This window comes from Megascapheus bottae, chromosome 6, assembly GCF_031878675.1.
Source record: "Megascapheus bottae isolate mThoBot1 chromosome 6, mThoBot2.hap1, whole genome shotgun sequence".
NCBI classification, from domain to species: domain Eukaryota; kingdom Metazoa; phylum Chordata; class Mammalia; order Rodentia; family Geomyidae; genus Megascapheus; species Megascapheus bottae.
Window position 1 is genome coordinate 75,137,083 of NC_143514.1, and position 15,967 is coordinate 75,153,049.

A 15,967-nucleotide genomic window follows, 5' to 3' on the forward strand; every position below is an offset into this window, starting at 1 on the left:
AGAAAACTAAACATAAGCCGGGCGCAGTGGCTCACACCTGTAATCCTAGCTACTCAAAAGGCTGAGATCAAGCATCTCAATTCAAAGCCAGCCTGGGCACTGAAGTCCCTGAGACTCTTATCTCCAATTAACCACAGCAAACTGGAAATGGCTCTCTGGCTCAAGAGGTAGGGCAGTATCCTTGAACTCAGGGACAGTACCCAAGCCCAGAGTTCAAATCCCATGACCGACTATAAAGAGAAAAAAGAACTTAAACATAGACCTTCCCTACCACCCAGCAGTACCACTCTTGGGCATCTACCCTGAGTATCATGAGCGAGGATATGATAAGGAGTTATTTTTGCTGTATACCATGACCTTAACAGATCACTTGGGTATTAGTGGCTCACCACGTATAATCCTAGCTCTCAGGAGGCCAAGATTTGAGGGTTAAAGTTCAAAGCCATCCTGAACAGGAAAGTCTGAGATTTTAGCTCCAATTAGCCAGCAAATTCCAGAAGTAGAGCTATGCATCAAGTGATGAAAAAGATAAGAGAGAGTTGCCTGGCACTCATTTCCAGCCCTGATACCAGCACCAAAAATACATTGAGCTGGGCCAGGAGTTTGGTCCACTGATAGAGTGCTTGCCTAGCATGCATAAAGACCCAGATTCGATTCCTTGGTACCACATACCTAGAAAAAGCCGGAAGTAGTGCTGTGGCTCAAGTGGTAGAGCTCTAGCCTTGAGAAAACTCAAGGACAGTGAGTTGAAGCCCCGAGACTGGCAAAAAAAAAAAAAATAAATTAAGCTGGGCATCCGTGGTTCATGTCTGTAATCCTAGCTACCACAGGAGGTTGAAATCTGAGAATCATGGCTCAAAGCCAGCAAGAGGTGGTGCTGTGGTGGAGCATTAGCCTTGTTTGTTTATTTTGCCAGTCCTGGGACTTGAACTCAGGGCTTGAGCACCTTTTTTGCTCAAGGCAGCATTCTGTCACTGGAATCACAACACCACTTCCAGCTTTTTCTGTTTATGTGGTACTGAGGAATGAAACCCAGGGCTTCATGCATGTTAGGCTAGCACTCTACCACTAAGCCACATTCCCAGCCCATGGGGAACCCTTATTGACAGTAAACCATGAAAAAGCTGGAAATGGTGCTGTGGCTCAACTGGTAGAGTGATAGCTCTTGTGGGAAAAAAAAATGCTAAGGGACAGCACTTGGCCCTGAATCCAAGCCCTGGACCAGCTCACACACACAAAATCTAAGATGAATGAAAGAGTAAAAATGTCAAATTCAGGGCAAATGAAAGGAAAAGCTCAGTGTCTGAATTTGATGTTGAGAAGACTACAGAGAGTTGCATTTGCTCTGGAAGATGGCCGAGACCCTTGGCTATCTCTCACACCAACACCCATAGTTGACTATCAGAGAACTTTGCCCCATCCTACCCTGTGGACCCTGGGTGTTCTAGAATGTGATATGTGACCTTTGTGCGGAGATTATGATTTAATGCAAACTTGGGCTCTGGGTTAATAAAAAAAAATGCTGCCAAATGGCTCTCCCAATTCCATTACAAATTATTTCTTTTCTCTCCCCTCCCTGCCCCACCCCTGGTATAGACTCTTTATAGTCATATAGTCATAACTCTAGCTATTCAGGAGGTTGATGTCTGATGATCTGAGTTGGAAGCCAGTTCAGGCAGACAAATCTGGGAGAATTTTCTCCAGGTATCCAGCAAAAGTCCAAAAGTTCCAGCCTGGCTCAAGTGGTAGAGTGCGAGAGCAGGAGTCCTGCATTTCAAGACTTGGTATTGGCAACAAATAATAGTTTCTGCTTCCTTAGAATCCTCCAGAATTTTTTTTTGCCTGAGACTGGTGAGACTGGGACTTGAACTTGGTACGTGATACTTTCAATCATTGGCTAGTGCTCTAGCAACTGAATCACGTCTTCAACACCCAGACATTTCTTTATTATTATTATTATTATTATTTGCCAGTCCTAGGGCTTGAACTCAGCCTGAACATTGTCCTTGGTCTTTCTTCAAGGGTAGAGCTCTACCACTTGAGCCACAGCACCACTTCCAGCCTTTTCTACGTATGTGGTACTGAGGAATCCAACCCTGGTCTTTGTGTATGCTAGGCAAGCACTCTACCACTAGGCCAAACTCCTGCCCCCCTTTTTTGTTTATTATTTATTTTTATTTTTTTGTTGGTACTGGGGCTTGAACTCTGGGCCTGAGTCTTTTGCTCAAGGCTAATGTTCTATCACTCTGAGCCACCAAGTCACTTCCATTGTTTTGTTTTGTTTTGTTTTCAGTAGTTTATTGGAGATAAGAGTCTCATGGACTTTCCTACTGGGACTGACTTTGAAACCATGATCCTCATTTCTCAGCCTCCTGAGTAGTGAGGATCACAGGCAAGAGCTATCAGTGTCTGACTATTATTATTATTATTATTATTATTATTATTATTATTACTACTACTACTACTATTAGGCTTGATGGACAGATACTCCACTTAAGCAACACTCCTAGCTCCAAACATTTATTTGTATATATATTTTTTTGCCAGTCCTGGGCCTTAAACTCAGGGCTTAGGCACTGTCCTTGGACTTTCTCAAGGCTAGAGTTCTGCCACTTGAGCCACAGCACCATTTCTGGCTTTTTTCTATGTATGTGGTACTGGGGAATTGAATGAACCTGGCTCTTTGTGCGTTCCAGGCAAACACTCTACCACTAGGCCAGACTCCCAGCCCATTTATTACTACTATTTTGTAAGAACACATTTTCCACTTTCCAGGCTTAGAGCAAGGTCTAGTGTCATGAAATCTTTTTTGTTGTTTTTGCTTTTGTCAGTTGTGGGCCTTGAACTCGGTGGCTAGACGCTTTCTCTGAGCTCTTTTGCTCAAGGCTACTGCTCCATCACTTTGAGCCATAGCTCCACTAGTAGTTTTTGAGTAGTTAACTGGAGGTGGGAGTCTGCCGGAGACTCTTCTGCCCTAGCTGACTTGGAACCATGATCCTCAGATCTCAGCCTCCAGAGTTAGCCAGGATTGCAGGCGTGAGCCACTAGTGCCTGTCCATGAATTCTTTGGAGTGAGAGTAGAGGCGCCCCAGGCCCCGGTACCCAGAGCTGGAAACGCCGGGCTGAGACCCCGGGGCAGGGCGTGTGGACGTGGGTGAGCAAATCCTGGCTGTTTACTGAGGGTGGGGAGGCTGAAGTCCTGAGGGGCGGGCGGAGAGCAGCCCGGCCCTCAGCGGCCACCGGGACACCCTGTCTGGCCCGGCCATTTTCCTCGGGACAGCTCCCGGAGCGGTGGCATGCTGCGGCTGCTGGCGTCCAGCTGCGCCCTGGGCGCACAGGCCCTGGTGGGCACGCGTCCCGCCACGAGGCTCTGCCACCTCCGAAGAGGCCTGGGGCACCGGGCCTCCGACGCCCCCCGGAACCAGCCTCCCAGCTCTGAGTTCGTGGCCCGGCCGGTGGGCGTCTGCTCCATGATGCGCCTGCCCATGCAGGCCTCCCCGGAGGGGCTGGACGCCGCCTTTGTCGGAGTCCCCTTGGACATTGGTACCTCCAACAGGCCTGGGGCCAGGTAAGGCGGAGGCAGCAGGGCAGAGCTTGAGACCCAAGGGGCGTTGAAGGATCTTGGTCAGGCGCTGTGTTCTCCCAGGTCAGGATGAAAGCTGGGCCAAAGGAGGCTGAGACAGGAGGATTGGGAGTTGGAGGCCAAGTTGAGTTATAGAAGGGAATCCTGTTTCTAAAGTAATCATCAGTAGATAAAGTGTTTCTGGAAGCCCCAGCTGCCTTCTCCATGTCTTCAGCCCAGGCCTTGCCGGGATGATAGCTGTGGGAACCCTACTCCCCCTCCCCCCACCTCCATCCTGAGTTTTGGAGAAAGGAAGCTGGCTGCTCTTTCTCCATATCTCTTGTTATCACCTGACCCTAAAGCTGTTCACCTTAAGGAATTTTTTCCAAGATCAAGTCAGAGGAAGTAAGAATCCATTTTCCTAACGATTGGACCTTAGCTATTTCTGATTCAGTTCATTATATCTAAATGAAGGCATCAGTTACTGTAAGACATGTGGCAAAGATTACTGCATTTAAGTTTTACAATTGTGAAATAATGATCATTTTCATTTTAAAGATTAGGACTTGGGCTTTCCAAATTCAGGAGCTAGGGGACCAGGAGCATGGCCTAGTGGTAGAGTGCTTGCCTAGCATGCACAAAGACCGGGTTCAATTCCTTGGTCCCACATACATAGAAAAAAGCCAGAAGTGGTGCTGTGGCTCAAGTGGTAGAGCTCTTGGCTACAGGCCTGTAATCCCAGCAACTCTGAGGTGGAAGGAACACACGTTCAATGCCTGCCTGAGCTACTCAGTGAGTTTGAGGCCAGCTTGGGCAACTTAGTGTGAAACCAATCCTGTATCAAAAAATTAAAAAGGACTAGGACTATGGCTCTATGGTAGAGTGCTTGCCTAGTGTGCACAAACCCTGCATTAAATCCTCAGTACCACATACACATGCTGGATTTGTGGTTCTTGGAGATGGCTTTGTACCCTGGGGACAACTGGTGATGTGTAGACCCATTTTTACTTGCTTTGACTTTGGGTACAGGGAGGGCAGGAATAGGCTACTAACAGCGGGTCCAAGCCAGGGATGTTGCTAAATGTCCTGCAGAGGTGTGCTGGTACATGTCTATAATGGCAGCACTGGGGGAGGCTGAGGCAGGAGGTTCAAGAGCTCAAAGCCAGTCTGGACTGCACGGACACCCTTCTGTCTTTAAAATCAAAAGTACTGGGGCTGGGGGTTAAAGTGCTTGCCTACCATGCACGAAGACCCGGGTTCGATTCCTCGGTACCACATACATAGAAAAAAGTCAGAAGTGGTGCTGAGGCTCAAGTGGTAGAGCTCTAGTCTTGAGAAAGTCTAAGGACAGTGCTCAGGCCCTGATCTCAAGCCCAGGACTGGCAAAAATAAATAAATAAAAATAAAATCAAAACTACTAACAGAACCCCTCTGCAGTGGCTGACAGATGATTCTTCTCTAGATTTGGACCTCGACGTATCCGGGAGGAGTCTGTGTTGCTGCGGGCTGTCAATCCTAGCACCGGGGCCCTCCCCTTCCAGTCCCTCATGGTGGCAGACCTTGGTGATGTGCCTGTCAATCTTTATAACCTACAGGACAGCTGCCGGCTAATTCAAGAGGCCTATCAGAAAATTGTAGCAGCTGGCTGCATTCCTCTGACATTGGGTAATGGCCACTGACAAGCGCAAGTGTGGTTCTGTGCGCCATGTGGTGGGTTTTGTTTATCAGGGGCAAACCATTGCGAAGATGGAGACCTTAATGAAAGAACATTTTAATAGAGGGGGAGATGATATTTACCCTTTTGGGTCTAGTGTGGTGATGCATGCCTGTAATACCAGTGTTTGGGAAGCCAACCTGAGTTATGCACAAAGACCCTGTATAAAACAAAACAAAACAAAAAAAAACTGTCACATAACTGAACAAGGTGGCAGTTTGGCTCTAGTGTAATTGAACGGGTGGCAGAATTTGGCAAAAGTAAGGACTACTCATGGAATAATTTGACCTACATTTCTGATGCTTTTTCCTTTTCCTTTTTCTTTGCAGGTGGGGATCATACCATCACTTATCCCATATTGCAAGCAATAGCAAAAAAGTAAGTTCTAGGCAGCTTGGCCCAAGTGGCTTTCCAAATTCAGGAGCTATGGGACCAGGAGTGTGGCATAGTGGTACAGCGCTTCCCTAGCATACACGAAGACCCAGGTTCAATTCCTATGTACCACATACATAGAAAAAGCCGGAAGTGGTGCTGTGGCTCAAGTGGTAGGGCTGTAGACTTGAGAAGGCCCAAGGACAGTGCTCAGGTACTGAGTTCAAGCCCCAGGACTAGCAAAAAAATTCAGGAGCTAAGGATGGTTGTGTGTAGCTAGGTGGTCTTGAGGGACTACTGTAGGTGTGGATTATGTGGCAGGGTGATGGGAAATTGACCCCCTGAGCTGCTTCTCATATGTCACAGCTGAGATCCAGAATTTATCACCCTGTGGAGCCCCTCCCTTGCTCTGGATCTGCACAGCCCAGCTCACATCAGTTTGTTTTGTTTCAGCGACTGAATAATAATGGATAGGAATGGTCACAGGAGCAGCTTTGGTGCTTCTTGCCAGATGCTGTTTTCCAACCAGTGGACAATGAAGCTGAATTTTTTCCCCCCATAGGGCTTGAACTCAGGGCTTGGGTACTATCCCGCTCAAAGTGGTAGAGTACTGGCCCTGAGCACCAAAGCTCAGGCCACAGGTCCACGTCTGGTTTTGGGGTTGTTAGTAGGAGATCAGTCTCACAGACTTTCCTTCCCCAGGCTGCCTTAGAATCACCATCCTCAGATTACAGCCTCCTGGCCAGCTAGGATGACAGGCATGAGCCACCTGCACCCAGCCTGGATTTCCCACAGTGGAAATCTGAACGGAGTGACCAATGATGGCTAAATGTTCAAGGGAAAAATAATCAAATGATAATGAGAAAGAGATAGGAGGGCTGGGGTGGCGGATGGCAGCTCCTAAATTCTTCTGGGAGTGGGCTGCCCTTCCTAATTGGAGCCGCCCAGAAGCTGGGAGGTGATGTAGAATGGGGGAGGGCCAGAGCTTCCTGCTGGTGCCACAGGTGAACAATGGAGGGCTGGGACTGCTTCAGTCTCCATGGAGCTTTGGTCAGCCCACACCATCATTTTCATCTCCCCTCTAATGGTGGGCAGGAAGTAATGGTGGCAGGCCCAGTAAAGTTGGTTTCTGACAGGTTTTTTTGTTTGTTTTTCTTTTGGGGGGGGGTGGTCGTACGGCTTGGATTAGGCCTGGGCACTGTCCCTGAGCTCTTCAGCTCAAGACTATCTTCCTATCCTTGAGCTACAGCATCACTTCTGGGTTTTCTAGAGATTAATTAGAGATAAGACTCTCAGGGTCTTTAATGTCCTGGCTGGCTTTGAACCAAGATCCTCAGATCTCAACCTCCTGAGTAGCTAGGATTACAGGTGTGAGCCACTGTGCCTGGCCTGACAGATTTTCTTGAAGTCTGCTGCTCTTCCTAGATGCTGAGTTTATTAGAGATAAAAGTCTCATGGTATTCCTGGGTATTCCTGCCCAAGCTGGCTTGAACTGCGATCCTCAGATCCCAGCCTCCTGAGTAGCTAGGATGATGGGCCATCCTAATAGATAGGATGATAGGATGTGCTTGGCATAAAAATACTTCAACAAATGTAGAGAGAAGCGTTTGGGAAGGCAGGCAGGTCTTTGACACCGGGTTGTAAACGGCCCTCAAGGTTTGGTAGTCTGAAAGGTGGCTTATCCTGGGCCCCTCCTGGGGATCCTTGGCTTCTGAGCTGCCCTGTTGTCACCAGGCATGGCCCTGTGGGGCTGCTGCATGTGGATGCTCACACGGACACGGCTGACATGGCCCTGGGGGAGAAGCTGTACCATGGGACACCCTTCCGCCGCTGCGTGGACGAGGGACTTCTGGACTGTCAGCGGGTGGTTCAGATTGGCATCCGGGGCCCTTCCATGACCTTGGACCCCTACAGATACAACCGGAGCCAGGTGACATACCAGTTATCCCCTCCCCCCATCCCTCCTCCCCAAAGTGCTACCTACCTTCTCTGTTGTTTCCCCACTGGCAGTGGACTCCAGAGGCATGACTGGTCAAGTGCAGAAAGCAGAGATTGGGAGTGCTTAGTGGTAGGGCGCTTGCCCAGCTTCAGGCCAACCCTGGGCTCCAACCTGTGAGTGGAAATGCCCATGCTAATGCACAGACAGATGCTAATGAGGCAGAGACCTGGGCTGGCCTGGAGAGACAAGGAGAAAGTAGCCCCTACTAAAGATGCTGGCTGGGAAGAAAGGAAGGGTCTGAACAGGTCCAGAATGGTTAGGGTGTATTCTCACACAACCACCAGGCAGAAGCCTTCAGGAACATAGCACAAGACCCCCACAAGAAAACCCTAGTTCCTTTATTTTATTTGTGCCAATATTGGTGCTTGAACTCAGGGCCTCATATCCTTGCTTATCTTTTTCCCTCAAGGTTGGTACTCTACCATTTGAGCCTTTTCTCTACTTCTAGCTTTTTGCTGGTTCACTAGAGATAAGAGTCTCTTAGATTTGTCTACTCAGGCTGGACTCAAACCATGATCCTCAAATCTCAGCCTCCTGAGTAGCTAGGATTACAGGTGTGAGCCTTGAGAACCTGGCTCTCTGTGGCTTGATTTTAGAATGCACCAAGGCCTGTGTTGTGAGCAGAAGTATCCAGAAGATGCTAGCATGAGCCAGATTTCTCACTCATGGCTTTAGCAAAGCCTCTCTCTAATCTTGACCACCCCGCCCCCCTCAGGGATAAGAGGTACAGCTTTGACCCTTTTTCCTTACCTCACTTAAATGGGGATCCTAATTCCCCCTCTTGGAAACCAAGGGCCAGACATCATGTAGAACCAAGGTATGGGCTGGCTTTGATCATTTGGCTCTGCACTTCTTCCTCCCCAGGGCTTCCGGGTCGTCCTGGCTGAGGACTGCTGGATGAAGTCCCTTGTCCCTCTGATGGCCGAGGTCAGACAGCAGATGGGAGGCAAACCTCTCTATATCAGCTTTGACATAGACGCCCTGGACCCCGCCTATGCACCAGGAACTGGGACTCCTGAAATTGCTGGTCTCACCCCTAGTCAGGTAAGGGGGCTCTCCTGGCGGAGGTTCCTGGGGGCCATACCTCACACTCCACCTTGCAAGAAGGTGCAGCGAGTCTGCAGGAGTCATAGTAGTGTCTCATCCCCAATTAACCACCAGAAAACTGCAAGTGGCGCAGTAGCTCAAAGTGGTAGAGCACTAGACTTGAGCTAAAGAGCTCAGGGACAATGCCTAGACCCAGAGTCCAAGCCCCATGACCAGCCACCCCCCCCAAAAAAAAATACAATCAGTGGGATTAATTGTCTACACCCAAGGTAGTGCAAGGATTTTAGCTGCCCTGGAATCTAGCTCCAACTGCATGCTGGGCTCCAGGAAGGCAGATTTTGATTGATTACTACCCTGTCCTTGACACGTAAATGATAGATCCTCGGAGATGCCTGCGAGGGAATGTAGACTACTTACACCTTTCAGGTCAACTATCTCCTAAGAATGTTCTACCTGCCCCCTCATAGTCCAGGCACTGTCAGTTCCACCATGACTCTGCTTCTTGGTCTGCAGGATAGAAACCCTTGTAAACAAGGGGAATGCCTTCCTCTCCTGCTTCCATCCTGACCTCAGACGACACCTAACCGGGTGCCTCTCCCATTATGGTGCCTTAGCCTTGGCTAGTGCCCTTCTCCCCTTTCCAGGCTGGTACCTGTGCTTACACTGCTCTGAGTTTGCGTTTCTTGAAGCCCATAACCCACAGCACCAAGCTGCTGGCTCATCTCCACCACTGCACTTGGCACCCTCAAGAGTTGCTTGCGTCTCTGGGAGACTCGCCCACATGGCCACACACTTGAGGGCAGTCAGAGGGTGGGCACAGGCTGGGAGCTGCCCACAGCATCCTATCCTGGTCACTCACTGGAAGTGATGGCTAACGTGGACAACTCACTTTCCCTCTTGGCTAGGCTCTGGAGATCATCCGTGGTTGTCAAGGCCTGAATGTGGTGGGCTGTGACCTCGTGGAAGTGTCACCCATGTATGATCTGTCTGGTAAGTAAGCAGGAGGAATTGTGATCTGTGGGCATCCATTATATGAACCTAATGAGTGGGAGAAGATCAGGCCCCTCCGAGAGCTTGTGGGACCTGCAGAATATGTCTTTCTGACAGCAAAGAAAAATAAACTTGTTAGTGCATACCTTCCAAGCATGTGCTAAATAATTAGCCCTGACATTCCCCAGGAACATCTGAGGTACTAAGAGTCAGTAGAAGAGAAAGAAATCAGCCTATAGATTAGATTTGGGATGATACCATTCCATGCATCCCCTTTTGCTGAAAAGTGAAACTTCACAGCATGTTTATAGAAAGCAGAGAGTTGATTGGTTGAGCTTCAAAGAAGATGTCACAGTAACATTAATTTAGAAAAGCTTACCTTCAGAGACTAGATACAGTGTATATCACTATAGGTTTTCTTTTCTTTTCTTTTTTTTTGAGGAGGTACTGCTAGAAAAGGTAACATGGATGGGAAAAGTAAGGAGTCAAGAGACTTCAACTAAACCACGCATTGGTAGCTCACACCAGTAATCCTAGCTACTCAGAGGCTGAGATCTGAGGTTCAAAGCCACCCTGGGCAGGAAAAGTCCATTAGACTCCAATTTACCACCAGCAAATTGGAAGTGGTACAATGGCTTAAAGTGGTAGAGCACTGGTCTTGAGCAAAAGAGCTCAGGGATAGCGCCCAGGCCCTGAGTTCAAGCCCCACAAGTGACAAAAAAAAAAAACCCAAAAATGATCCGAACAGGTTTTAACCACCATTGCAGAGGGACTCTATGTAACACAAAGTAGAGACAAGGAATGGAGAATGTGGGGGTTCTAAGTATAATCCAGAATGAGTTTCTTGGGCTATGGTTACTGCAGATAGCCATTTGGGATTAAGGATGGTTTCATACTTTCAGATGAGGCTTGAATGTGATTAGCTGATAAGATTCTGGGGAGAATTCAGGGAAGGGCTGTTCGTGTGTGCGTGTGCGTGTGTGATGTCAATGGGCCATGCCCTGGGAACAATATTGAGTTAGGAGAACAAAGCAGATCTCACCATAAACAACCCTCGACTTTTCAAATAGGATCTCCAAATGGTGCTTGGTGCTGGCAAGAATGCTGTGTCGAGGTGAGGGATCTCAGGATAGACACCCAGTCAGTGTTGGGAGGCCCAGAGCAGAGGCTGAGGAGTCTGGAGGGCCTGGGCCCGAGTGTGAGGTTCTCCCATCATGATTTGCTCTCTTTGCTAGGAAATACGGCACTGCTGGCAGCCAATCTGCTCTTTGAGGTGCTGTGTATTCTTCCCAAAGTGACCACGGCCTGAGTCTGTGCCCTTCAAGACAAAGCTGATTGTGCTGCTGACAGTCCAAGAAATGATAAGCAAGCAGTCTGTGTACTAAAGACTTGATGTCAATAAAGCTTCCTATTAATGGTGTCATTGATGGCGATAAAACAAGGACACTCAAAAATCTAACTCAAGCAACCAACATTTCTAGGAGTCTGAGTTGCTTAAAATAATGAAGCGAATGTTAAAACGTGTATGTGACCTTAGCAAAGTATAACTATGCCACAGTACTGTGAAATATATGTAATTACTTAAACTCAATAAATCTCTGAAGAAAAAAAATAGTGAAGCCCTTTCATGGCTTTGACTTTTTTTCCTTCCTTTGATGGAAAATGGCAGAAGATAAAGGAGGAAGGGAAGGAGGATGCCATTCAAGGGTCTCTCCAAGTCAGAGGAATTTGAAAATCATCTATGGAATAATACTGTGCAAATATTCCAAAATTGTACAGTATCTTCAACATGCAGCTCCTCAGCTGGGTGCTGGAGGCTCCACCTGTAATCCTAGCTGCTTAGGAAGCTGACATCTGAGGACTGCAGTTTAAAGCCAATCTGCACAGGAAAGTCCAAGAGACTTTAATTATTTGTTTATTTTGCCAGTCTTGGGGCTTGAACTCAGGGTCTGGGGGCTGTCCTTAAGTTTTTCAGTTTATGAATAGTGTTCTACCACTTCGAGTCACTTCCAGTTTTCTGGTGGTTAAAGTCTCACAGACTTTTGTGCTTGGGCTGGCTTTGAACCTTGATACTCAGATCTCAGCCTCTTGAGTAGCTAGGATTACAGGCGTGAGCCACTGGCACCAGTCCCTGCATTTTCTTTGTTCAAGGCACTCTACTACGTGAGCCATAGTGCTACTTCCGGCTTTTTCTGTTTATGTGTTACTGAGGAATTGAACCCAGAGCTTCACGCATGTTATGCAAGCACTCTACCACTAAGCCAATTCCTAGCCCTGGAGCTTTTATCTCCAATAAACCACCAAAAAGCTGGAAGTAGAAATGTGATTCAAGTGGTAAAGTACCAGCAGAAAAGTTCAGGGACAGTACCCAGGCCCTGAGATCAAGTCCTAGGTCCAGCAAACACACACAAATGAAAAATGAAATAAAATAGAGGTCCTCTTAGGAATCTATGGCTGTGTCTTGGTCTTAGAAACATGGTGAGCAGCTGGGCACGGTGGCTCACGCCTGCAATCCTAGATACTTAAGAGGCTGAGATTTGAGGATTGAGATTCAAAGCCAGCCCGGGCACTGAAGTCCCTGAGACTCGTATCTCCAGTTAACCACCAGAAAACCAGACACTTCTGGTTTTCAAGGCTGTGGTAGCCTTAAGCTGAAGTGCTCAGGGATAGCACCCAGGCCCAGAGTTCAAGTCCCACAACTGACAAAAGAAGCAGTGTGAGCAGTAGTCAATGTAAAAGAAAACACATGCAGATCTCTGTAAGAAATTTTCTGCTCAGCCCAGAACAGTGCACTGAGCACCCACGGTGACTTAAGCAGAGCCTTAACAAGACATCTAACCCAGCCCTGTAAGATTCAGTTTTCCATCATCTATTCTTCAAGCCACCATCTTCCCTTTGTGGACAACCCTTCCTGAGCTGTTGTGCTGTTAAACATGTTAATGTGTAGTATTACACATTAGTTCAATTTTATTATTATTATTATTATTATTATTATTATTATTATTATTATTATTTGTGGGTCATGGGGCTTGAACTCTGGGCCTGGGCACTGTCCTTGAGCTCTTCAGCTCAAGGTTACTACCCTTGCGCCAAGCTCCACTTCCCATTTTCTAGTGGTTAATTGGAGATAAGAGTTTCAAGTTCTTTAGAGTTGGCTTTGAACCTCAATCCTCAGATCTCAGCCTCCTGAGTAGCTTGGATTACAGGTGTGAGCCACCTCAAATGGCATTAGTTCAATTTTATAGATGCTGTATCTTTTCAAATCATCTTTATGAAACAGAAGAGCTAGCCTGTTAGTCATCACACATTAAAATAGTTTATTTGTTTCCAGACTGTAGTATTCTTAAAACAAAATAACATCAGCTTCAGTGCTTGTGCACAACACACACACACACCCATATACATACACACACACACACACACACACCTCAAAACAAAAAAACTGAAAAAAAACCCTCAAACATTAAAAAAAAAAAAAGAATTTGCCAAATTAAGTTACTCCTGAGAGTATCAAAAGTGCAAAGTATATTCACCTTCTCAGACGTGTGTTCCAAGTGAAGTCATCTCTCCTAATCATCTGAGGCGGCCGCCATGACACTTGTGTGTCCTCTAGAGTCTTAGGCAGATATGTGGATGTGAACTACATTTCTTCTACATCAGCTTTTACTTTCGTTATGGTGCTGAGGTTTCAAGAATGCTAGGAAAGTGTGCTTCCACTGAGTTACATCTCCAGCCCCTGGATCCAATTTGAAGGAATCCTACTTTATTATTAATTTTCCATTAATTTTCTAATGGAGCCCAGGGCCTCACACCTGCTAGATAAACACTCTGCCACTGAGCTATACCCTCCAACCTGGGATTTTACTTTGGGAAAACAAACTTAAAAAGGCTCCATGTCTTGCTTTTTTTTTTTTTTTGGTGGGACATGCGAATTGAACTTGGGCCTGGGCACCGTTCCTGGGCCTCTCTGTGCTCAAGACTAGCACTCTACCACTTGAGCCACAGCAGCACTTTTAGTTTTAATTGGAGATAGGAGTCTCATGGACTTTCATGCCCGAACTGGCTTTGAACCACGATTCTCAGATCTTAACTTCCTTAACAGCTAGGATTACAGGTGTGAGCCACCGCGCCCAGCTTTTAGTGTTTACTTCTGATACCTATTTCCAGACAAAGCAAGTCACTTAAAAGCACAGTCCAGACCTGTTGTTTTTTTTCTTTTTCTGTGTCTGTGCTGGTCCTCGGGCTTGAACTAGGGGCGTAATCTCTTTACTCACTCAAGGCTGGCACTCTTACCACTTGAACCACAGCTCCACTTCTGGCCTTTTTGTGGTTAACTGAAGATAAGCCAGCCTTGGCTGGCTTCAACCTTGCTCCTCAGATCTCAGCCTCCTGAGTAGCTAGGAGTATAAGCATAAGCCACAGGTGCCTGGCTCCCTATTTCTTATTATGTAAGAAAAACACTGATGAAAAAAATGATGTATGGAGGACAGCTGCAAATTAGGATGGCAGTAAATAGGAGGCCATGAGGCTGGGAAGGCTGAGGTGGCTCAGTGGTACAGTGCATGCCTCGTATGCGTGAAGCCCTGGGTTCAATTCCCTAGTACCACATACATAGAAAAAGCCAGAAATGGCACTGTGGCTCAAGTTGTAGAGTGCTAGCCATGAGCACAAAGAGGCACAGGGACAGTGCCCAGGACCTAAGTTCAAGTCCTAGGACTGGCAAAAAAAAAAAAAAAAAGAGGCCATGAGCTAAAGAAGCTGCAGACAGATGATGACAACTATGACCACATTGTCCAAGACAGCCATGGCAAGAGGGGAGAGAGCAGGGTACCTTCTGGAAAGCTCACTGTTACGATGCTTAGTGCCCCCTGCCTTGGAGTGACACAAACCATGCAACAACACCTGGGCAATAACAAAAAGATCTTTGACATGGGTGCATATTCTACAAGACTTGCATTGCCTCAGTGTTTACTTAGCTACTAAATACAATGTGTCAATAAAGACTAAGCTGTTAAAACCAAAGCTGGGTCCTCTATGATTACAGACCTCAGGAGGAGAAATGCTGGCATTGGCTGAGCAGAGATTGGCTCATAGTTGACACATAAAAGTAAACAGATACCCCAAAATAACATTCAGGAGAAAAGGCTGAGGTGGCAGTGCATGTAATTCTAGCACTGGAGAGGCTGAGGCAGAAGGATGGTGAGCTTGAGGCCAGCCAGTGCTATACAGAAAGGCTCTCTCACAAACCCCAAAACCAAAACACCAAAACTTCCACGTGTCCCCTAGGGGCATAACTCGACTAGTCGCCAAATAGTAGCACAGTTTCTGCACTGACACACTTTCCAGGAGTACATTAATTCCATCACCACCATCTTCTCTAGGGCAAACAAATTACAAGTTATCTGGGAAAGGGCTGGGAATGTGGCTTTATGGTAGACAGTATCATGAAGCCCTGGGTTCCATTCCTCAGTACTACATGCACAGAAAAAGCCTGAAGTGGTTCAAGGATAGGGTTTTAGCCCTGAGCAAAAGAACTCAAGGACAGAGTTCAGGCCCTGAATTCAAGCTCCAGGACTGGCAAAAACAAACAAACCTTGGTTGGGAATGTGGCTTAGTGGTACAGTGCTAGCCTAGCAGAAAAACAGAAAAAGCCAAAAGTGGTGCTGTGGCTCAAGTGGTAGAGCCCTAGCATTGAACAACAACAACAACAAAAAGCTCAAGGACAGAACCCAGGCTCTGAGTTCAAGCCCAGAACTGGTAAAACAAAACAAGTAACAAAAACCTACCACTGAACCAAAACTACTCAAGAGCAGCTGGATCATTAAAACCCCATGATATATATCTACCTCAACTATTACTTTTGTGTGTTGTTGTTGGGGCTGGGACTGCAACTCAAGGCTGCATGTGCTCTACCACTAAACTGTATCTGCAGCTTTCAGGAAACAGTTTTTAAGACTGGCATGTGGAGGGACGGGTGACTTTGCTGTTTCTACCTGAGCTAGGGACCCTGACTTGCAGCGCCAGAGTCAGTGTCCACATTCAAAGGGACAATGAAGGAAGCCTGGCAGTGAGTTTTGTTTTTGAAATTATTTTTTAATAAAGCTATAGACTCAATGAAAACTACAGGAATTCTTGGGTTCAAATAATTTACCAATTAATCACTGTAGCTTGATGTTTCAATAATTAAGATCTGAGTGGCTTTGTTGAGAAAGCAGTTATGATTAAAGAAATACTAACTTAGTCACTGCCCTATCCCTCACTTGTGTGAAAGGGCATTTGCTGT

The 15,967-nt window shown here is 47.0% G+C and overlaps 1 protein-coding gene across 1 annotated transcript; it reads left to right on the forward strand.

The window, feature by feature from the left end:
• The first annotated feature begins 3,281 nt into the window (after positions 1 to 3,281).
• Positions 3,282 to 11,279, forward strand: Agmat (agmatinase (putative)). The gene is made up of 7 exons (XM_090335761.1): positions 3,282 to 3,568; positions 5,025 to 5,227; positions 5,606 to 5,654; positions 7,383 to 7,578; positions 8,512 to 8,691; positions 9,600 to 9,684; positions 10,920 to 11,279. The coding sequence occupies exons 1-7, from the start codon at positions 3,297 to 3,299 to the stop codon at positions 10,991 to 10,993; spliced, it is 1,059 nt and encodes a 352-aa protein (XP_090191887.1). The 5' UTR covers positions 3,282 to 3,296; the 3' UTR covers positions 10,994 to 11,279.
• The last annotated feature ends 4,688 nt before the right edge of the window (positions 11,280 to 15,967 follow it).